This window comes from Cupressus sempervirens, chromosome 5 (genome assembly GCF_028749045.1).
Source record: "Cupressus sempervirens isolate cs-2001-9-10 chromosome 5, ASM2874904v1, whole genome shotgun sequence".
In the NCBI taxonomy this organism is placed as follows: domain Eukaryota; kingdom Viridiplantae; phylum Streptophyta; class Pinopsida; order Cupressales; family Cupressaceae; genus Cupressus; species Cupressus sempervirens.
This window is the reverse complement of record NC_143122.1, coordinates 816163052-816187583: the sequence shown is the minus strand read 5'-3', so window position 1 is coordinate 816187583 and position 24532 is coordinate 816163052. Positions and strand designations below refer to the sequence as shown.

The 24532-nt window shown below is 30.0% G+C and overlaps 1 protein-coding gene across 1 annotated transcript in view; it reads right to left on the bottom strand.

Moving 5' to 3' along the window:
* Window positions 1-369: 369 nt before the first annotated feature.
* LOC149558402 (protein ACCELERATED CELL DEATH 6-like) overlaps window positions 370-24532 on the bottom strand; it is a 31479-nt gene continuing 7316 nt past the window's right edge. The window contains exon 3 of the mRNA XM_089832643.1: window positions 370-1309. Within this exon, the coding sequence (XP_089688769.1) occupies window positions 485-1309 (825 nt within the window). The 3' untranslated portion in view covers window positions 370-484. The remainder of the gene's footprint in view (window positions 1310-24532) is intronic.

Here is a 24532-nt window from a genome sequence, read left to right as displayed (position 1 = left end):
AAACATATTAAAAACTTCATGGTAAAACTTGTTAAATAAACTAAAATAAATTTAGTAAAAATATACGCACTTAACATTAATTATTGTACTACTAAATACAAGAATGATTCTAAAATAGATTTGTTTAAAAATAAAATGTTGCACTAACAACAATATTATTAATACTGATAAACTAGTATTTAAAAATATTATACATAACTCTTATTCAAAAAATGCTATACAGCACAATAAATTTGACACAATTTTTTTGAGAAAATACATCATGCAAATAATCCTTCATTGAAAATAACTATTAACCATGATATCTTTCTCAGGTCACGAACGAGAAGAAACTAAAAGATGATTTTAATTTCATGGATAAAATAAATAGAACAATAATAAGACCATTCACTTTGAATATATTAATAAAATATGAAATCATCTTTAATAAAGATAGTTTGATACATTATTATATAAACGTTATAATACGTTATTCTACTAAACCTTATGCTACTCCATAACATACAATAATTCCAAATACTATGGAAAATGATGGAATTATGTATATGAGAACTTGGTTGAATTGCTTCCAAAGTCGAGCTCGCTCTTCCATTGTAGCTTTGAAATAGTATTCAATTACCCACAGCAAGGATATAAATATAAGTGCAAGTGTGGGTACAATGAATGCTGTGAATATTTCACCTCCCAATAGTAGCTGGTATTTGTTAAAATGCTTTTTATCCGTATTCTTCAGATCTTCATAATGTCTAGGTATCGTGAAAAGAATTGTTGCACTTAAAAATGCAAGTCCTGTAGAGACTACAGAGGTTCCCAAGCTCAACACTGAAAAATTAGCTAACAATGATCGATTTGAATCAGAACTACCATTGACTCGCTCACGAAATAACCAAGCAATGACCACTGTGAGGGAAGAAAATAAGGCAAGACTATCAGAGAATAGAAATATTTGGAATAGTGTATTCAATCCCAAATTAGCAACTTCATCTTGTTGTTTGTTTCTCCAATTACTTGAAGCTCCCCCTGGTACTGAAAATACGGCTGTAAATGTAATAGAAGCAATGAGAGATGCCACTAGTGTGTCCACATCCATGATGTTGTTCCCTCCACCACCCCCTTGCTTTGATTCTTCTGATTTCTCAAGCTTTAAATTGGTTATGCAACTTTTAGAAGCTCCGGCATCTTCTAATATACTGTTTATCTTCCCACATTTAGTTTTTCCTTGCTTTAAAGCTATATCTAGTGCACTCTCTCCATTGCTATTAATGGCATTCACATTTACATGTGGAAATGATATCAAATATTCTATAAGCTGCAAAAGAAACAATAGTAGTCAACTTACACATTTTCTAATACATAAAATAATGTATTCACCTTATTATAATGACATTCTCTAATTACAAATGATTAAGTTATTGTTTGAAAATTCAAAAAAAAACTATCATTAATAATATATTTATGATAAATATTAATATTAAATATAAAAAATTATAATAATACAAAGTAATGATAGAAAAATGTTTAAAAAGATGACATTTAATGTTTAGTAGTTATATTAGATATTATAAATCATGAATTTTAAAATAAAATATTATTATTATTTTTAAATAAATAAAATAACTATAATTATTATGAAATGAAATATGCATTTTTTCACAATCAATGGTATCAATTTTTCACATATATTAAAATTTTAAAAATAAATTTTTAATATTATATAATAATATTGAATAAATATATAAATCCTAATAACTTTTTAAAATATTAGAATACAAGTGAGAGATTAAAAGAATAATTATTGTCTTCAATTTTAAAATTGTCATTAAAAGAAATCAATATTAAGTCAACAAATAGTATAAGGAAAAAAAATAAAGATACAATTTTCTATTATTAATATATACAAGAAAGTCTTAGATCTTAGGATAAGAAACCTTTTCTTTTGCATTAAGGTCTTATTTTTAGTCTCCATGATTTTCATTTAGATATGTCTTCCCTCATTGACCTATTTTTGTCTATGAAGCCTTTCTCTAAAAGTCTCTCTTGCTAATATTATTATCACACAAAGTCCTAGTAAAAAAGAAATGTATCATCATTCAAGAACCTCCAAGATTGCCCCTCAACCTTCCAATTCGAAAGTGCTCAATTCTAAAACTCCTATTATTATTTCTAGTGAGTTCAAAGATAAGGAGTTCAAGATGACATTTCAAAAAAAAAAAAGAAACCCCTCCCCTTGCATATCTATGAGGTTCCCTATGATGGAAAGGTGGATTTCAAGTATGACACTAGTGACCCTTGTTGATCTATCAGATTGACTATAAAATATAAGAAAGGAAAAATAATTATTTTTGGTTGTGACTTAGAGGAGGATAGTAATGACTAAGAGAATTAGTTAAATAAGGGAGATGATGAGAAAGGGAAAAATAGGAATGATGTTGATGTTGAATCAAATACCCTTTGTTTCTCTAAAAGGTTTTAGACTAACAACTCCACACATATCTTGGATATCATTAACTTGATCAGGGATCTAATTATTGGTGAATATGATACCAATCTTATCCCTATTATGGATTGTGTAGGATGTAGGATTATGGCATAGAAAGTGGCCAATTTGAAGGCTAATGTGGGAAGGTTTAGGAGCAAATTGGTACATATGGAAAGAAAGGTAGGTTGTATTTCTAGGTTTAGTCATTGGGATATGCACCATACAACTACTTCTTTGTGCATATTGTACAAGAAGACGTGCTTGGTAAGGTGGATATCAAGAAGGAAAATAGAAACCCATGTTGATCAAGCAACCTAGCTATGAAATCTAGGAAATGAAAAGAAAATCTTATGGGTTGTAAAACAGACAAGGATAACAATGACTAACAATTCCATGCATATCTTGAATAGTGTAAATGAGAATCTCATTTACCTAAGGAGGGATCTAAGGATTGGTGAATAAAATACCATTCTTATCAATCCTATTATGGATTGTGTAGGATGCATGATTATTGCATAGGAGGTGGCCAATTGTAAAGCTAGGGTGGGAAGGTTTGGGACAAGATTGGTGGATATGGAAAGAAATATGGGTTGTATTTACATGTTAGTCTTTGGGCTATGCAGAATACAACTACTTCTTTGTACCTACTCTACTAGAAGATGCTTGGTAAGGACATAGAAGATGATGGGAATTATATGGATCTCTTCAAGTTTCTTATAGATGATTGGATCTATGTTTTGTACAAGTCAAGATGCATTATAAAATCTCCTAGAAATGTCTAATATTTTTATGTCTCATGTTCTACCTCTTTTTACCTTGATGAGGTGTCATTTTCCCTTATTTTTATATATGTCTTTTATACTATAGATGATATCCATGATTTACTTCTTGATAAATAGTGTGTAATGATTTATAAAATTGTTTATTGTCCTTTTCATGGCTAATTAGTTGTATATACATACATGACCACTTTGTATGTGTTTTATTTTATGTCTTCTCTCTAGGTAGTTTTTTATTACTCCTTTATTAATTTCTCATTAATCGTATGCCCTTAGGTTTTGGTTTTGTGAGAGTCAAAAAACTTTTGTTTTACTATTCAATACTAATAACATGTTGGATACAATTGTTCAAATTGTGTGTTATCTTTGATGTCACAAAAATGTCATATCAGTCATCAAACAGTGTCTACTGAGCTTAGAAGGTAAGCAAGGCAAAAGATAGTGTCTACCGAACTCAGAAGGTCAATTAGACAAAGGATAGTTTCTACTGAGCTCATAAAGTTAGCTAGACAAAGGATAGTGTCTACCAAACTCAAAAGGTCAGCTAGATAGTGTCTACTAAGATCAGAAGGTTAGCAAAGCAAAGAAGCAGTTCTTACCGAGTTCACTCGGTCATCAAAGGTAATTTGGAAGAAGCAGTTCTTACCGAGCTCACTCGATCATTAAAGAAAATGTGAAAAAAGCAGTTCTTACTGAGCTCACTCAGTCATCAAAGGTAATTTGGCAAAAGTAGTTCTTATCGAGCTTTCAAGGTAATCAAAGAAATTCAGTTTTTACAAAGTAAACTCGGTAGCCAAAGGATTTTAAGGATATTGCAATGTTAACCAAGTCAAGAAGTTTAACTCAGAAAATTTTTGGAACTAGTATTTACCGAGCAGGTAAAGTATTTCATTTTTTTATGAAATAACGTTTATTTGTTTAAGAGTAATATCTGTAATCGAATGATGTATGATTTATTGGTAAATGTAACATGTAAATGGGCTGACTTGAGAATCTGAATGGTATAAGTAAGAGGTCAAGTTGTGAATTCTAAAAAGTATGAAATAGAAGTGAATTAATGTAAAAATGAAGATTGATTATTGTGGAAGGGAATTTGAAGGATGATCAGAGATCATTGAGGAGAAACAAAGCCATATTTGATCAAGGAGGATCTATTGATGCTAAATAGAGACCTGTAACTAACAAATTCAGTTGCATCTTGTTCGGTTCAATTCATTGTTACTTTCTAACCATTGTAGTAGTGATTCCAAATCTCTTAACAGAGTTGGTTTAACAGCCATTTTGTAAATCCTCTAACAAGGTAATAGTTCAGTTGAATTGTTCTAAAGACCTCTAGTAAGGCCACTCCTAACAAGGTGATTAAATCCTCTAACAAGGTCACACCTAACAGTGTGTATTGTAACCTTTAACAGGGTTGGCTCCTAACAGGGCTCACTTCAGAAGAGTAAAAAATTGGTGACTAGTTACTTGGTGGTTTTTCCCATATTGGGTTTCCACGTTAAATCTAGTGTCTCTTGTGTTCACTTTATTTTCAGTTACATGTATGAATGCTTGAAAATAAGTACTAATTTAATTTACCGAGTTACAGCATTTGTTTACCAAGTAACTAGATCTTTAAGACATCTAAGGGATTTGTGGATTAATTTTTGTTAGTAACTGATTCAAGCCCCCTCTCAATTACTCTACCTTTAATACCAACTATTGGTATTAGGGCTATTGGTGCTTACAGGAAAAGATTTCAAGGATCTAAGCTAAAAATCTGGATGTCTTACAAAAGGAAAATTCTAAGACTTAACAGGGACAACTTCTCAGCATGGCAGAGATTGATGAGGCTTCATCTAGCTTGGTGATACAGGGCTAAAGTACCTTGATGAAAAATATGAAGAACCCTCTAGTATATTATCTGTCAATGATATTGCTGAAAAGAAGACTCACAATAACATGATGATAGATATAGCATCTGCTCTAAGTTATGAAGAATTTGATGACATCAAGGATTGCAAAACTGCCTTTGAAATGTGGAACAAGCTGAAAGAGATCTATGGAGGAGATGATAATGTGAGAAGAGTCAAAGCAGAAAGTTTGAGAGGGAAATTTGATCAAATGAGGATGAGAGAGGGTGAAAACATTGCAAAGTATGTTAAAAGAGTTAAAGCATGTGTTAGTGTAATCAAAGCATCTGGAGGAGATATTAGTGAGGAGATAGTTATAAGTAAAGTTCTTAGAACTCTACTTCTCATTTATGGAATCAGAGTCTCTACAATTCAAGAAAGGAGATGTGAGGCAAATCATAAAATAAATTTAGAGGCCATAGTTGGAAGATTGATTGCATTTGAGCTAGATAACTATGACAATTATGTTTCAGCTGCCAAGAACATTGAATCAGCATTTGAAGCCAAGCTTTCACTCAAAGATAGAGGGAAAAATATGAAGGATTCACAATTAGACAGTGATGAAGAATCAAAACAAAGTTCAAACAGTGATCTTGAAGTGGTTGAAGCTCTACTAGCAAGAAAATATTCAAGAGGCAAAGGGAACTACAAAGGTAAAGTTCCTCTAATCTATTTCTCTTGTGAAGAAATTGGACATATTGCTACTAGGTGCCCAAATAAGCAGAACAAAGATGAGAAGAAAGGTCACAAGTACAATGGAAATAAAGAATTCAAATCATTCAAGGATAAAGGTAAGGAAACATGTTTTATGAAAAAAGATTCTAATGATTCTGATGATGAAGAAGAAGATTAAATTTTCTACATTGCTGTGAAAGATGAGTCTGATAATGATGAGAAAATGGAACTCATTTCTCATATGAGTAGAAATGATACATGGATCATAGATAGTGGTTGTTCTCATCACATGACTAGTGATAAGTCAAAGTTTTAATATTTTGAAGACTATAATGGTGGCAGTGTAAGATTTGGTAACAATGAACCTTGTTGTATAAGAGGAAAATGAAGAATCTCACTAACCAAGGAACTTGTATGTGATAATGCATATTGGGTAGAAGGACTAAAGTATAATTTGTTGAGTGTGGCACAGCTACTCAATAATGGATTCAAAGTAGAATTTATGCATGGAAAATAAAGATTGTTGGATGGAAAAGAAAAGTTGATTGGATCAGGCACTCAAACAAAAGGTAACTTATTTTATTTGAACTTGGTGAATGTTCATATTTCATTGCTCAAATTGAAGAAAGTTGGTTATGGCATAGGAGATTGTGTCATGTAAACTTTGACAACTTAATAAAAATTAGTAAATTCAGGAAAGTAAGAGGTATTCCTTACATAAAGAAACCTGAGGTTGGTCTATACAAGAATTGTCAAATTGGTAAAATGGGAAAGACTAGTTTTAAGAGCAAGAACTATCAGACTGAAGAAGTTCTATAAATTGTGCATACTGATTTGTGTGGACCTATTGGCATTGAATGTTATGCGGGTGAAAAATTCTTTATTCTATTTGTTGATGATTATTCAAGAATGATGACTGTCATGTACCTAAGAGAGAAATCAAAAGCATTTGAAAAGTTCAAATGGTATTTGGCCAGAGTAGAAAAGGAAATAGGCAAAAGACTGAAATGCTTAAGGTCTGACAAAGGTGGGGAATTCATTTCACATGAGTTCAATAACTTTTACATTGAAAAGGGGATCAAAAGATAGGTTTCAGCACCTGGAACTCCTGAACAAAATGGAATAGCAGAAAGAAAGAATAGATCTATAATGGATTGTGCAAGAACCTTAATGATTGAGAAAGGCATTGCTATCAAATACTTGAAGGAAGCTATCAGAACTATAGTTCATACCTTGAACCGAGTATAGTTGAAAAAGGACTCATTCAAAACAACCTATGAGTTGTGGTATGGCTACAAACCCAATGTAAGATATCTAAAAGTATTTGGAAGCAAATGTTACATTTTGAAAGAATCTAGAAAAGGTAAATTTGATGTAAAAAGTGATGAAGGAATATTTTTGGGATACTCTTGCAAAAGAAAAGCATATAGATGTTTGAACTTATCTACTCACAAAGTCATAGAAAGTGCACATGTGAAAGTTGATGAGTTTGCAAAAAGAACAGAAGACGAAAGCAAAAAGGAACTTGAAGACTACAGAAGATTTGTTTACATTGAACCTAATACAATGTCAAGTATACCTATTAATTAGGAATCCTCAACTCCAGAGTCTTCATTAACTAAGTCACGAGAAGTTCAAACTGAGTCAGCATCTACTGAGCTGCGAGAACCCGAGTTGCAAATAGAAGCTATCGAGTTAGCATCTACCGAGCTTGAGCAACCAGAACCAAAACTAGAAGTTGAGACACAGAAGGATAACAATGCAAGTCATTCAAAAGGAAAGGAGCCCATGTTAGCCAAGTATGTCAGGAAGAATCATGCACCAAATCAGATCATTGGTGATAAATTAGAAGGAACAATGACAAGAAGTAAGTTGAAAGGCATTTGTTTACTTGCTGATTTTGAACCTAGAAATGTCAAAGATGCACTAGACAATGAAAGTTGGATTGAAACTATGAATGAAGAGATATAACAGATAGAGAAAAATAAAACATGGACTCTTGTACCTAGACCCAAAGACAAGAATGTGATTGGAATAAAGTGGGTATTCAGAAACAAACTAAATGAAGATGGTAAGGTATCAAGGAACAAAGCTAGATTGGTATGCAAAAGATATTCACAAGAAGAAGGTGTAGACTATGGAGAAAATTTTGCTCTTGTTGCAAGATTGGAAGGTGTGAGAACCTTACTTACATATGCTACATTCAAAGGATACAAATCTTATCAGATGGATGTCAAGTTAGTATTTCTCAATGGCATATTGGAGGAAGAGGTTTACATCGAGCAGCTTGAAGGTTTTGTTAATCCAAACAAGAAGGACATGGTCTGCAAATTGCATAAACCATTATATGGTCTGAAACAAGCCCCAGCATGGTATGAAAGATTGCATAACTATCTTATTCTAATTGGTTTTCAAAGAACTAATGAGAACAACAGTTTGTACATAAAGGAAGGACCAGATAATAAGATTGTTTTGGCAGAAAAATTTGTAGATGATACTTTGTTCATAGGAAATGATGATCTTTGCAAAGAATTTTTAGAGAAAATGAACAAAGAATTTGAAATGTCAATGTTTGGTGAAATCAAATTCTTTGTCGATCTTCAAATTCAACAGAATAAGAATGGCATCTACATCACTCAATCTAAATACATTAAGGAGATACTAAAAAATTTTGGTATAGAAGATTGCAAACTAGTTGGGACTCCTATGTGTACTGGATTAAAATTGACCAACGATGATGAATCAAAGGAAGTAGATCAGACATTGTATAGATCTATGATTGGAAAGCTGCAATATGTACTGCACACAAGACCAGACATTCCCCTTGTAGTAGGGATTGTAGCAAGATTCTCAGCAAAACTAAAAGAAAATCACATGATGGCAATCAAAAGGATCATGAGATACTTAAAAGAAACTAAAGATTATGGATTATGGTATAAACTTGGAGGAAAACTGGATTTAAAGGTGTTCACTGATGCAGATTGGGCAGGAAATATTGATGATAGAAAGAGCACAAGTGGAGGAGCTTTCTTTCTTGGAAAAAGATCAGTTTCTTGGATAAGCAAAAAGTAGAATTTGTACATCTCAATCCACAGTAGAGGCTAAATATGTTGCAGCAGCAGTAAATTGCTCAAACATTGTGTGGTTTAAACAATTATTGGAAGGTATGAAGCAAGAAATCAAAGAACCAATTGTTATGTTTTGTGATAACACAAGTGCAATTAACATCTCCAAGAATCCAGTGATGCATTCAAAAACCAAGCATATTGCCATAAAATATCACTTTGTTAGAGAATTGGTACAAGAAAAAGAAATAAGATTGGAATATGTGCATACAAAGGAACAAATTGCTGACATATTCACAAAGTCTTTACCTAAGGATGCATTCTTGTATCTAAGAGGTAAGTTAGGAGTCATTCCCCTATCTAAAGCTCACTAAAATATAGTTTTAGTGATGCATCAATAGGAACAGAATTGGAAATCTATCAGTTGATGCAGCAAACTAATGAAGATATTGCATATGAATTAGTACATCAAGTACAATGTTATTTAGTTGTTTTGAGTTGTCTTTGGCATGTGTTGTCAAAAAGGGAGAATATACTATCATATCCTTCTAAAATTTGCAAAATAATAAAAGTTTGTGTAAGAGGGAGAGATTATTATGAAAGAGGGAGTTTTGTATTCTGTCATTAAAAGACTTGTTTTCAAATTTCATCCTACTATGACATGTTGTGTTTCCATCAATGCCAAAGAGGGAGATTGTTGGATATAATTGTTCAAATTGTGTATTGTCTTTAATGTTACGCAAATGTCATATCAGTCATCAGACGGTATCTACTAAGCTCAGAAGGTCAGCAAGGCAAAAGACAATGTCTACCAAACTCAGAAGGTCAGCTAGATAAAGGATAGTGTCTACTGAGCTCAGAAGGTCAGCTAGACAAAGTATAGTGTCTACTAAACTCAGAAGGTCAACTAGATAGTGTCTATCGAGCTCAGAAGGTCAGCAAAGCAAAGAAGCAGTTCTTACCGAGTTCACTCGGTCATCAAAGGTAATGTGGAAGAAGCAGTTCTTATCGAGCTCACATAGTTATCAAAGGAAATGTGGAAAAAGTAGTTCTTACTGAGCTCACTCGATCATCAAAGGTAATTTGGCAGAAGTAGTTCTGATCGAGCTTTCAAGGTAATCAAAGAAATTTAGTTCTTATGGAGCAAACTCGGTAACCAAAAGATTTTAAGGATATTGCAATGTTAATTGAGTCAAGAAGGTTAACTCAGGAAATTTTTGGAAGCAGTATTTACCGAGCAGGGTCAGCCAGTAAAGGATTTCATTGTTTTATGAAATAACATTTATTTGTTTAAGAGTAATATTTGTAGTCGACTAATGTATGATTTATTGGTAAATGTAACATGTAAATGGGCCGACTTGACAATCTGAATGGTATAAGTAAGAGGTCAAGTTGTGAATTCTAAAAAGTATGAAATGGAAGTGGAATTAATGTAAAAATGAAGATTGATTATTGTGGAAGCAAATTTGAAGGATGATCAGAGATCATTGAGGAGTAGCAAAGCCATATTTGATCAAGGAGGATCTAATGATGCTAAACAGAGACCTGTAACCAGCAAATTCAATTACATCTTGTTCAAGTCAATTCATTGTTACTTTCTAACCATTGTAGCAATGATTTCAAATCTCTTAATAGAGTTGGTTTAACAGCCATTTTGTAAATCCTCTAACAAAGTAATAGTTCAGTTGAATTGTTCTTAAGACCTCTAGCAAGGCCACTCCTAACAAGGTGATTAAATCCTCTAATAGGGCCACACCTAACAGTGTGTATTGTAACCTTTAACAGGTTTCGCTCCTAATAGGGCTCACTTTAGAAGAGTGAAAACTTGGTGACTAGTTACTTGGTGGTTTTTCCCATATTAGGTTTCCACGTTAAATCTGGTGTCTCTTGTGTTCACTTTGTTTTTAGTTATATGCATGAATGCTTGAAAATAAGTAGTAATTTAATTTGCTGAGTTACAACATTTGTTTACCGAGTAACTAGATCTTTAAGACATCTAAGGGATCTATGGATTAATTTTTTTTAGTAACTGATTCACCCCCCCTCTCAGTTACTCTATCTTTAATACCAACATAACATTCATTAAATTTAATAACTCTCACAATATAATATATCATTCCTATGTATTTTATATCATATAATATTGTCACCAAATCGTATGTATGTACCAATAACATTTATTAAAATTCTATGAATCATGTGCAACCTTATATTACAATGTAATGAGATAAAATATTTATGTTTCTGTATTAGATAATGTTTATTGAGTGTATAATTGGATTAATATTCTTAAATATTGCATGGTTAATCTTTCTATAATTTTAAATTATATACTTTTATACTATATATAATAAATAAGTTGAATTTTATAATTGTGATGATCATTCATATTTTCAATATTTAATTTTCTAACCTATATAAATAAGAGATTATATTATATCCTCATTTAAACATGAATTATGATTAATTTGATTTTTTATCAGTTAAATTATTTACAATAATATGTATCTTTCTTCCCAATAGTTAATTTATGTATATTATATATTTTTATTTGGTTTGGTGTAAAAATATTGACTTTTGTATTGAGTTTTGAATTATAAACACCACTTAGATAATTATAATATTATCACTTAAGTGTTTGATAAGAGAAAATATAATAAATTAAGATATGACATTACCATAAGAGGAGTCTTCCTATAATAATTTGATGATCAAGAGTACAAGGAAACTTTATGCAAAATAGTGTATGGCTAGAATCAGACTAGAATTTAGGGGTGTGGGAGGTAATTAAATTTTCAAAAAAGTAAATTCTAAGTACAATCATACAGACAATACGAAGAGGGTTAAAAAATGAATATGATGTTGAAGATGAAGTGATGGAAAATATAAGGAAATAAATCTTTCTATACAATACATATAATAAAGGTGAACAATTTTGGTCCATAAAAGATCATACAAAGTTTGATTACTTTAATGGACATGAAATTAGGTTACTAAAAAGATTTGAAATATAATTTATTTTTAAAATTAACAATTTTTATATCATGAAGGAACAATAGAAAAAGAAATTATAGATGATTGAATTACAAGGTGAAAAAGGTGAAAAAAGTATGTATTGTATAATTAGGAATACTATTGGCAATATTGGCATGGCATAATACTTAATTTGTAATAATGTTTTTCTTTTTAGCAAGGCTCAAATACAATTGGCATGTAAATATTGAATGGTCATATTTGGGATGTGGTCCTTATTTGTGATCAAGTTGTTTCATAGTTCTAGGTCAAAAGTATTTACCCCTCTTTGAAAAATAAAATTATGAAGACTAAAGAAACATAAACTATAAATTATACCTTCAAAGAAAAAATATAGAAATAAATTGACGAGTCTACATGAATATGCACAACTAAGGTGAATCATTTTATTTTATTTTCCTCTAGTTAGTGGAAAGTGAGAGTTGTAGTTTTATTTACATAGGATATTTGATGAAAATTCATAAGAGGTACAAGAATGATCTTTCCAAGAATCAAATCACCTTTATGTAGTATCCACTTTGTTTCCTTATTGGTTTCATTCATAATTGCTCATTACTTTTATTTTCTATGAGCTTAATTGACCTTTTTGTCTATAGCAATTTATTCTACTAAATATTGAACTCTACCTTAAGAAGATTGTATTCCTTTCCTGTACCTTTTATGTTTCCTTCTAGAAAATTTCTTCCATGTCTTATAAGAATATCAATATCAACAAGATTTTTTCATCATTTTCATTATGAATATAATTATTTCATCCATGCTATATTTTCATTTTCATTATTTCATTTACATATATTTTCACTCTTTCTTGGTTTACCCAATGATTCCCTAATTGAATACTCAACTTCTATAATTTATTAGATTACTTATTAACACTTACCTTCTTTATCTTTGATAATAAACTCTTTTCAATAGATCTATGGATGTTAATTATCAATCAAAAACCATTGTTTCAAGTAATTGTATGTACAAAGAAATCAAGAGTATTATGGAAAAAAGAACATATCTTCAAAGATAAACTAGACCCAATTTCACTCCTTGCTCTTTCAAAAAGGAAAATTCTACTTCATGAAGACATCAACCCAAAAGTATCTCAGTGGAAAATAAAGACAAAATCCCTTGATAAATCAAAAGATTGGATTACAAAGTGTTCATCATCCATAAAAATAAAATTTCCACAAGGTAGAGTTATTTTAGAAAGCATAGCTTGTTCACAAAATGGAGTGGACCAAGGCAACATACTAGTAATATTGTGAAGTGGTGAAAATTGACATTTTTAAAATACATAATTATTTCTACCCTTCTTGAAATTTTCTATATTTATATTGAAGAGAGGAATCATCCAAAAGGGAATTTCTATATTGTTAGATAGTAATTTATAAAGGTTTTGGTTTTCACTTTATAGATCAAAACATTAAGCTAAATAGTAAAACATATAAACCTAAAAGTTTTCCAAGATGTGTTAGAATACCATATTTAACTATAAAAATGCTACACATAGAAAATATAAGGAATTTGGAAATATTGTGGGTTCATTCATAGGGATAGAAGGGAAATTATTCAATTTTATAGAGGTAAGAAATGTTAATAGACATTAATGTTAATTCTAAAAACCAAGACTCTTAAATAATCACAGAGTAAATAGGATATTATATTAAGCTAGAATTTTCAATGGTCTAGATAATAAAAATCCAATAAAAAGGCATTAAAACAATAAACAATAATATAGAACAATTACCATGAGATGTCAAGAATAAAATAAAGTTAAACAATGATATAGGAGTGGCCTTCATTGAAAATATAGCCTCTAAAATTGAAGCTAGTGAGACAAATAATTCCACAACCCAAGGGAAGTAAATGAGAGATTAACATGATTTAAAGAATCTCTAAATTGGTTAATTGAACAAGTAGAATCCTTACATGAAGAGATAAGAAAATTATTGTCTTGTTTGGATGAAATAAATAGAGATAAAATTATAGAAAATGAAAAGAGCCAACAAAGGGTGGTGCAAGAGAACCTATTCACTGGGTGTCTCATAAATAGTTTGATCTATAGATCATATTATATTTAATGTCTTTTTAATGTTATGCGAGGACCTAAAGACCCTTTACAATCCATTAGTAACATTTTGTAAAGTTATTAAAGCCATTATATTCACATGTTGATCTATAAGCTCCTAGTAAAGTCAAACCACTCAAATATATCCAAATACAATGGAATTGGTATAATTTGTGACTCAATGTCAATTTTATAATGTTTGAAAGATTTAGGAAAGCTTTGAAGTCATTTGAATAATAATTTAAAAATTTGTTCATAAGTTGTCAAAATTTTCATGACATCTTTTTAAAAGGTTGTAGTTTAAGGCTTTTCTATTGGTTTAATATGATGGAAAATTATATGGATTTGGCTTCCAAAGTCTAATTTATAAAGAGAAAGTTTGGAGAAGGATTGGAGTGGACAAAAACTTATACTTGAAGAACTATTCTCTCATTTTCTGAGTTATTTTTTATAAAATTTGTTAAATGATATTTCAATTTGTATGTTCTTAGAAATAATGATAAGGATATGAAAATTATATTTTTCTACTTTTTAATGTTTATTTTAATTTTAGTTTTGGTTTGATCTAAATTGATTAAGTCTTGCAAAATTTATGGTCAGTTTTGTGAAGGCAGGTCTACATCTTCCTTAGAGTTGGTAATTTTGGGGAAAAGGGCATACATTTAATTTTAACACTTGGATCTTATTATAAAATATGAAAATTTTATTTATGTCATAGTTCTACAAATGCACTGAATATATTGGCATTGTTATGGTATTTATGAAAGTTATTAACATTTGTTTACAAGTGGTACATTTTTCCCTAGTTTGATGAATTTCTTAAGGAGGCAAAATGTTTGAATTTCTATAAATGATTACAATAAATTATCATTGTTCATCCCTACATGTAAATCAAAGGGTATAGAAGGAAGTAATGAATGGCATAGAAGAAGGAAAGATCCAAGAAATAGAATAAGAAGAAGAAGAATGAAACCCAGGAGAACTAGAAGCAACATGGGATCTCTTGAGCATAAACCATCTCATGGAGTTTGAGATGGAATGAGAAAGAAATATAGAGGCAAAAAAATTAAAATAGAGATTGATAAGAGAAAATCTATGATTTGGTGAAACAAATTTAGAAGATAATGAAGAAATATTTATTGTTGACAATAATGAGTGGGAGGGGGAACATAGGGAAAAATAAAAACCATAGCATTGGCAATTAATTCCTTTAAAGTATAAGACTTGGTTATGGGAAGACAAAAGAAGTAGAGAGGAAAAAATCACTAGTTGAATTAAGAGAAATATAAAGGGTAGTAGAAGATCAAGAAAAAAACACAAAGGTAGCATTTCATTTGAAGGGGAAATGAGGCTAAAAACTTGGAATTTTAGGGCCATGAATATCCCTAATACATAATTCCTAACCAAGCATTTCATATAAACATTTCAATCAAAATTTATAATAATATAAATAACAAGCTAAGTACATAAGAAATGGAATATTTTGATATAAGATTAATATTATGGAAGATAGAAGGAGGCACATGTAATGGTGCATTAGGAGGTATAGAAACATAATATAACTTGAAGAAGGAAGCCTATGAAAAAGATAGTCTCTAGTAAATACTAGACAAGAAGATGGGTGATAAGCATCAATATCGCCCGAAAATATATTTCAAATAATGTATATATATATATATAAAGAAAGTTGGATAGAGATTGAAGCCCAATTATTGTAGTTCTCAAAAGCCCATGTTGTAATAGTCAGTGATTTTGACACCATTATGAAGTTTGTTGAGATAATGGGTGTTGCACACATCACATAATATTGTTATCTTTTATTATTTTATTTTATTATGTAATGTTGCACCTAGATGGATGTGCAACATGGAAAGATTCCCATGGGATATACTTGATGAGTTGCATTGTAACATTGTGATAATATTCCATGTAATTATTTAATATTGGAGAAAAGAATTAAAATTTCCAATATTAAATGTGGGGTCAATGGGTTAGGTAGCACATGGTTTATGTAATACCACTTGGTGGTTTTGTGGGACTTGCTATTATTTAAGCAGACACAAGGGTAGTTATTGTTGTAAGTGAAAAAAAAGGGAAAAGGTGAAAGAGTCAAATGGGACAAGGCCTGATAGGTTAGCTAAGGGAGAATTTTTGAAGGTTGGAAGCATGGCATGTGATGTGTGGATTCATGCTTTTTCACATGGATTTCTCGGTTGTGGCTATGGCTTTGAAGGCTTCCATGGTTGTATTTCAATGGTATTCTTGTTGAATAATACATGGTGATGGATGCTTTTGGAGGCTCAATTTTTTTTCTCAATGAGAGTTTCCTAGAGTATATCTTGTGTCACATTTTTTGTGGGTATGCTGTAGATATTCTCTTGCATGTGGATTTTAATTGCATGTTTCTTTCACATCTATTATGGGTTATGTGGAAAGGGTTATATTATTTGTTGCAAGTTTCCTTACAAAGACCTCAGATAAAAGAGGAGTGAATTGGATAAAATAACAACCCTAAAAGGACTCTAATGAATGTTTATATAAAATAACAATCTTTAGTAAATTACAACAAATAGCAGAATAATTGAATAGAATAATATGAAGTAGGGTTTTGGTATGATTGGAAAAAATATGGCAGGTTTGTGCTCACCTATTGACTCCAAACTTCTTACTAATGTATGATTAGATAACCTCTCAGTCCAATTATTAATAGAGGAGGAACACAAGCCTCAAAAATTCCCTTTCAAGTTTGAGAAAATGATGATGAGTGTAAATAATTCCTAACCTTGGTAGAAGGTTGGTGGAAAGAAACAAAGGTACAGGGTTCTAAAATATTTTGTTTACAATCCAAACCAATAATCGGTAAGAAAAAATTCTAACAATGGAATGAGAAATATTTCAATAAAAGTTTCACAAAAAAGTAACTAATGGAAGAGGATATTAACAAACTAAATTCGGAGGTTATTAAATCTAGAATGGACGAAGGATCTATACCAAAGAAAACAAACTATTTATCAAAAATAATTGAGACATATTATTGAAAGAAGAGATATTCTGGAAACAAGAGTGAAGAGAAAAATAACTTTTACATGGTGACAAATTTTGTTTTTAAATATCCACGATAGCACAAGAAAAAAGAAGAAATGTTGACAAGACCAATAGAATCAAAGGAGTGAGTGGGGATATGATTGAGGATTTGAAGGATATTTTAGAGGAAGTTCCAGAGCTTTTTAAGAGCATACTAAACAATTGGTACAATTCAAATCTCAACTCCTAAAATGAAATGTTTTCCAACATGCCTAAAATCATAAAAGTTAATAAAATAAGATGCTTGAAGCTAACTTCTCCAAATTCGAATTAGCAAGCATTAAACAAATGTAACCCAAATAAGGCCCCTGGATGAAATGGATTTCAAGCATGGCTTTAACAAGAATGTTCTCATTTTGTAGGAGATTAAATGGCATAAGCCATCGAAGGTACATAAGGAACTTAGGTAAAATTATTTAAGAGATTAGCAATACCTTCATAACTTTAATTTTGAAAAAAGGAAGATCAGAAATCTTGAATGATTCCACATACATACACACACACACACACACATATGTATATGTTTATATATATGTATATACATATATATGTATATATATACATACATATATATACATATACATATATATGTATATGTATATATGTATATACATATACATATATATGTATATGTATATATATGTATGTATATATATACATATATATATATATATGTATGTATGTATGTATATACATATATATATATATCTATATCTATATATATATCTATATATATATACATATATATATATATATATGTATATATGTATACATAAATACATATATATACATATATATATATATATATATATATATGTATGTATATATATATATATATGTATTTATGTATATATATGTATGTATTTAGGTATATATATGTATTTATGTATATAAATATGTGTATATATGTATATACATATATACATATATACATATATGTATGTATATATGTATATACATATATATATATATATACATATATATACATATATACATATATGTATATATATGTATATATATACATATATGTATATATATGTATATATATACATATATACATATATATGTATGTATGTAGATATATGTATGTATATATATGTATGTATATGTGTATATATATATTATATATGTATGTATATATATGTATTATATGTATGTATATGTGTAAATATATATTATATATATACATACATATATATATGTATGTATATATATATTATATATATACATACATATATATGTATGTATATATATTATATGTGTATTCATATATATATATATATATATATATATACACATATACATACATATATATACACATATATATATACACACACACACATACACATATTTGTAACATTTTATACAAAGTGTTATCTACATCTTTATCTAACAGTTTGAAAACATTGCTTTGAGATATAATTTTAGAAGAAAAAATGGATTTTAGTAGGTAGATCAATATTTGATGGCATAATCGGAAAGAGTCTATAGCATAATGGTAACTTGTGAGCCTCTTATTTGGGAGGCCTTGGGTTTGAGTCTACTCGAAGATAATAAATAATAAAAATGAATTTTAATTAATTATAATAATAACTAACCAAAGCTTCAGTCGTTTACCTACAAACATATATATATTCTATGGTGTAATAATTACTTAAGAAGAAATTCATTCCATACAACACAATGCATAACCCAATATGTTTATTAAATTAGATATACAAAAATCCTATGACAAAGTGGACTGGTACTCTCCAATGCAAATTGTTAGAAGCATTTGAATTCATAAGATAATGGATTTAGCTCATGTGTGAATAAATATCAACTACAGATATATCCCTATTAATTAATGGATGACCAAAAGGATATTTCAATATATCAAGGGGACTTGTGCAAGGTGACCCTCTATCTCCCTTTTTATCCATTACACTCATAGAAATATTTGGAAGTATAATGAACACATCGAAAAGAGAAAAAATATTGTAGAAATCAAAATGATAAAATCAATAGCCAATACAACACATTAAAATTTTGTTGATGATACTATGTTGTCAAATATAGGATGTGCAACAATGTTAAAATAGTCCTCTCTACCATCCCAATATACCAAATGTCATATTTTCACCTAACTTTAGAAGAAAGACACAATGTAGACAAGAAAATGAGAACATTTTATTGGAAAGGGTATTAGAAGAAAATAAATTAGCATTAGTTAGATAGGATAAAATATATAGACCAATTAAGGAAGTAGGAATTGGACTATATAATATAAAAGACAAAGTAAAGTATTAAAAGAAAAACTACTTTGAAGATGTATAAAGAGCCTCACAAAATAACGGGCTAAGAAATTAGAAGAGAAATATCTTAATGGAACATAATCAAGTAGCATATTCAAAACAATATCTCTACCTAAGGGATCGTGATTATGGAATTTCTTACTAGAAATTAGGAAAATAGTTATGGAAAACATACCAAACAAATATACAAGATGGTGGCAAAATAAATTTTCAGAGTGATCCTTGGGGGCCTACTTGACCCTAAATAATAGTCTAATATTAGACAAAATGAAAGAGATTTAAAAAAATTATTTGTTTAAAAAAGTAAAGAGTATGTGGAGATACCTAGTAGAGATCCAACAATAGGATGGAGGTGTAAATTTGTAGATAATGTTCAAAATTTGGCTAGGTTACAAAATATGCTTTTGTCATTTATGGCAACATATAGTCAAGATTGAGTAAGAAGGTCTTGGAGATAAAGTTTTTGGATATAGATTTAGAAAATTGTCTAAGTACAATAGAGTTATCTGCCAACATAGGAATTATTTTGGTAAGCATAGTTTGCAAAAGCATTTTTGGCATGTGGACTCTTATGTGGAGAAATTATAGTATGTTAGCGTGACATATTCATGAATGCAAGACCATACAGTCAGTACATATAGAGTGATAATGGTTTTTCTAGTAGTGACATTAGAAAGATAGAATAGAAGAAACTTAAGGAAATGAGTAAATTTTGGGTTAAGGAATTATTTTCTTTATCAAAATAATTACTTTACTACTAAGGGACTACATCCTAGATATTAACCCTAAGTGAGAAAGAGTTAATTTTATAATTTTGCAAGTGTGTGAAGTAATGAAGACCAATAGGTTAAGAAATAGGGTAAAAAGGAAGAAGTTTTGAATATGAAGTCAAGTGTGGTTTTTTGTGATAACTATGCAATTTTTGAGATGCAAATTCTATTTAAGATCATAGCAGTAAAAATTTATGGTCAAGTTTTTGTGAAGAGAAGCAAGGGAAAAATAGATATTGAAGATATCAACAATGCTAAGAGGTTTTTGTATCTATATCTTGTATTAAAGAGCATTATTGTATATTGCATGTTAGAGCAATGGGCTCATCTTGCATACTATGTTTAATTGTAATTACAAATCCTAACAAGGTTGAGGCTTTTAACAAGGCCTAGTCCTCTAACAAGATCGAGACACTACACAGATATAATAGATTACTAACAAAATATGGTGTTATGTGTTGCATTATTTTATGGTTTTCTTTATTGATCAACATAATCAATTTACTTCCATATGCAAGTTATAAATGTGTTAGTGACATCTATAATTGGGGAAAATTTTGTGAAATACTCATTCAATCCCCCCTATTAGTATTTCCTATTTTTAACAATTGGTATCAAAGCACAATTACTTAGAGAAGGCCTAAGAACTCAAGTAAGATCTCTATGTATATGGATCAGTTATAAAAGATTCTTGAAGAAGCTCTTGGGCATATTGATATTCTTACTAAAGAAAAAGATACTCTCAAAAACAAGTATGGAGATACAAAATACTATAGTGAGTAGCTGAAAGATAAGATAGACTATCTTAAGTTCAAGAAAGAGCCTAAAGATCATATCAAGGATAGTGTTGAAGTTTCAAGACTAAAGAAAGAAAATGAGATTTTGAAGCATGAAATGAAAATCACAAATCTAAATTCAAGCTTGAAGTATTATGATAGTAAAATTGATTTAGATTTATAATTTAAAAATACAAATCTCAGATCTAAATTTACCAAAGTGACATTTGAGCTTGAGACTACAAGATTGTAGTATGTAGAACTTGAGAAGTATAATATAATTGTGAAAGGAGAACAAACCCTTGAGAAGCTTTATTCCAGCAATGAAAATCTTGATGAACATATCTTTATACAGAGACCCTCTTATGATAAGAAATGTCTTGGATACCTTGGAAAAAATCCATCTAAGTAATCTAAAGAAAATAAAGAACTAGATCTTGTGATCCAACAACTTGAGAACAAAGAAGAGAACAAGGTTAAATCTAATTAATATGGAGATGTACCAAAGTAGCTCGTGCAAGTTTAATCACCTAAATAAGTGAAGAAAAAATTCAAAGGTAGATGTTTCATGTATGCAATGAATTTGGTCACGTGAAAAGGGACTGTACAGGTAAGTCATTCAAACCCCCTTTCTAGTCATTGTTATAATTGTCATGGTTTTGGTCATAGAGCTATTGAATATAAGAAACCTAGATTCAATAATGATAATAGCAGAATGTTTAGAGGTATTAATCCTATAGAAAATAGACCTATTGGAGGAACCAATGTTATAAGGAATGACATTATGTGTTACAAGTACTACAAAAACATTAGGTATATAGCTAGAGATTGTAGAGCACAAATTGGTCAGTTGGGACCTAGATATAGAAACAATATTATAGATTGAGAAATTTGTAACAACATGGGACACACAACAAGATATTATGGGATGAACAATATGAGAATGCCTAAAAATATTAGGAATAGCATGAGAAACCCAAATTCTAAAAGGAATATAAACAGCAACAGAAGGAATGAGAATAATAGTAACAATCAAAGATAAAATGTGAAAGATCTTGTAAAAAACCTTGATGAATCATTTGTTAAAGCTAAGGAACCAGCAAGTTAATATGTTGTGTTAGGAAGTTAGTCAAGTGAAGCATCTAAGAATAGATTGAAGACAATTTAGTCTCCAACCAATCACAATCTAATTAAGTATATCATTTCATCAATTAACATAGCTAAATTAACATCATATTAGTATACAAAACTTTAGAATAGGAATTGAGATTTGTGAAGTTAGTATGAGGTAGAACAAGATGAATGAAAGCTATGGTTAAATGCACATATGATTCTGAGTTGATATGTGAGTGCACAAAGTGAAACAAGGTTATTAGTAAAAATTAAAACAACTTTTTTAACTGCAAGTTTTTACACAATTAATGTAAAAGTAAATTAGATATGATTTAAAGGATGAAATAATTTTTTTGAGTACCACTTGAACATGAGAGAATTAAATAATCCATTGGAGAAAATTAAAAGGAAAAATTGGAGTGTTCTAAGAAGTGAATTTGAAAAGCCCTAATTTTATGAATTTGAGGAATTTATTGCTTGCACAATCATAAATTGAAGTTTGAATTTGAAAGGAATAACAACTCCAACTGTATGTGATGTTAGTGAAAGACATAGGTACAAATTTAAGAAACATCCCTACATTTCATTAGATGATGACCAATGATTAGGATCAGTTTCACAAGCACCCAACAATGTTTTACATGTAGAAGACATTGGTGTGTATATTCATTGTAATTTTGAGAGTATAGATAAAAATGACATCCATAGTGACATGGACTTGGTTTGCAACACTAACATATCACTTAAACAATGGTTTGAGCACCTAAAAGACTTAAACATCACTAGGTATATGTTTTATATAGAGTTTGACAATTATGAGTGGACAAGGATAATTATGAGCCACATACATGAGGACATGTTCTTGGTAGAGGATACACCTATCATGATAGATAATGACATGATTCAAAAACTTACTAGTTTGAGAAATGAGGGTAGTAACCTTGTCAATGCCAAGAATGTGAAGAAGTTGGTAGAGACAAATCTGATGGTAGAAACATAAATCTAGACATGATCAAGGAAACTAATGCTAGATTGATAAGTAAAGTAATTATCTATAAGATAAACTGCACTTCAAGATTGAACTTTGTACCTCTTTGATTTATCCATGGAGCCTATATAATGACAGTTAAGAAGGAAAAAGTGAACATGTTTGAAATACTAAGGCAACTGATACATGATAATATTGACAAAATTAAGAAGACAAAGAATGCAGTATTCAAATTTGAATCTTTGATTAGACACTTATTCTTTCAAGTGATCAAAAAATTCCCTAGAATGCCTGACAATGAATGGAACTCAAATAGATGTGCAATGAACTTGAGTACTCACTACTATAGAAAACATTCAGATGACATAATGGCATAAGACATTAATGGAATGATGAAAAGCTTTCAAGCTTAAATATAAAAAAAAGCTTTAGAATTCCACCATCACTAGTTGAAAAGTACAAGGATGACATATGTTTTATGGTTGAAACTAATGTGACTTGCATGGAAATAGTTGAAACAAGGATAAATTATATTGGCCCTATGGGGTATCAGACGACATAGGAGATGATAGAAGGATATGCGAAGATAATTCTTGAATCATAAAGAGCTAAGAAATGTCCTAGATGGGGCACTTATGAAGGAAAAGAAAAAGAAAGCTCACAATTAACTAGATAGTAAAGACATAAAGAAAAAGGTCCACAAAAATATTGATAACATATTGAAGGAAACTAGAATGAGTTGAGAAGAAGTTAAAGAAGCCACGGGAAAAGAATTAAAGATGAAAGCAAGTTGGCAATCAAAAATACTCATTTCTAAGCCTTTAGCTATTGGGAGTGCATCACAAGAAGTGGCAATAACAAGATCATCCACACAAATACCCAGTGCACCCTACGCAACAATATCACAAGTACAACACTAGTTCATCCCACCTATTTAGATAAAGTAAAAAGAAGATGTCAGAATCATCAAAGTCCAATCAACCACCCCTCCTAGCACTAGAAGGTCTGCAGGGTTAATTGAAGTTAAATGGGAGCCAATTGAATCTCCTAGACACAAAAGATTCAAACAAATGGCTAGTGGAAAAGAGAAGAAAAGGAAAACACTTCTCACATATAAAGGTATATAGAGAAGAATAACACTACAAGTTATTGAATTAAAATATGAGGAATCTAAAAAGGAAGATACACAAGTAGAAGAAATAAAGAAGGTAAAAGAAAAGGAAAAGGGAGAATCAAAAGTTTCTGCTAGAGGAAGAAAACTATGAAAACCAAAGATAGAAACATTGAATTTCACAATCATGACTAATGGTAACATTGTGTAATTCAACAAGCTCTATGATTTGTATTATAATTTTGAAAATATTGAGCTAAAGAATGTAGTATTAAGGCACCTAATACTAAATTGCAAAAAATTCTTAAATATGTAGTCTTCCTCCCAAAGACTTGTATAAAAGACTTGTTAATAGAAAGAAGAGAGTAGTAGAAGAAGATCATAAAATAAGACAAAACCAAGTAAGAAATATTT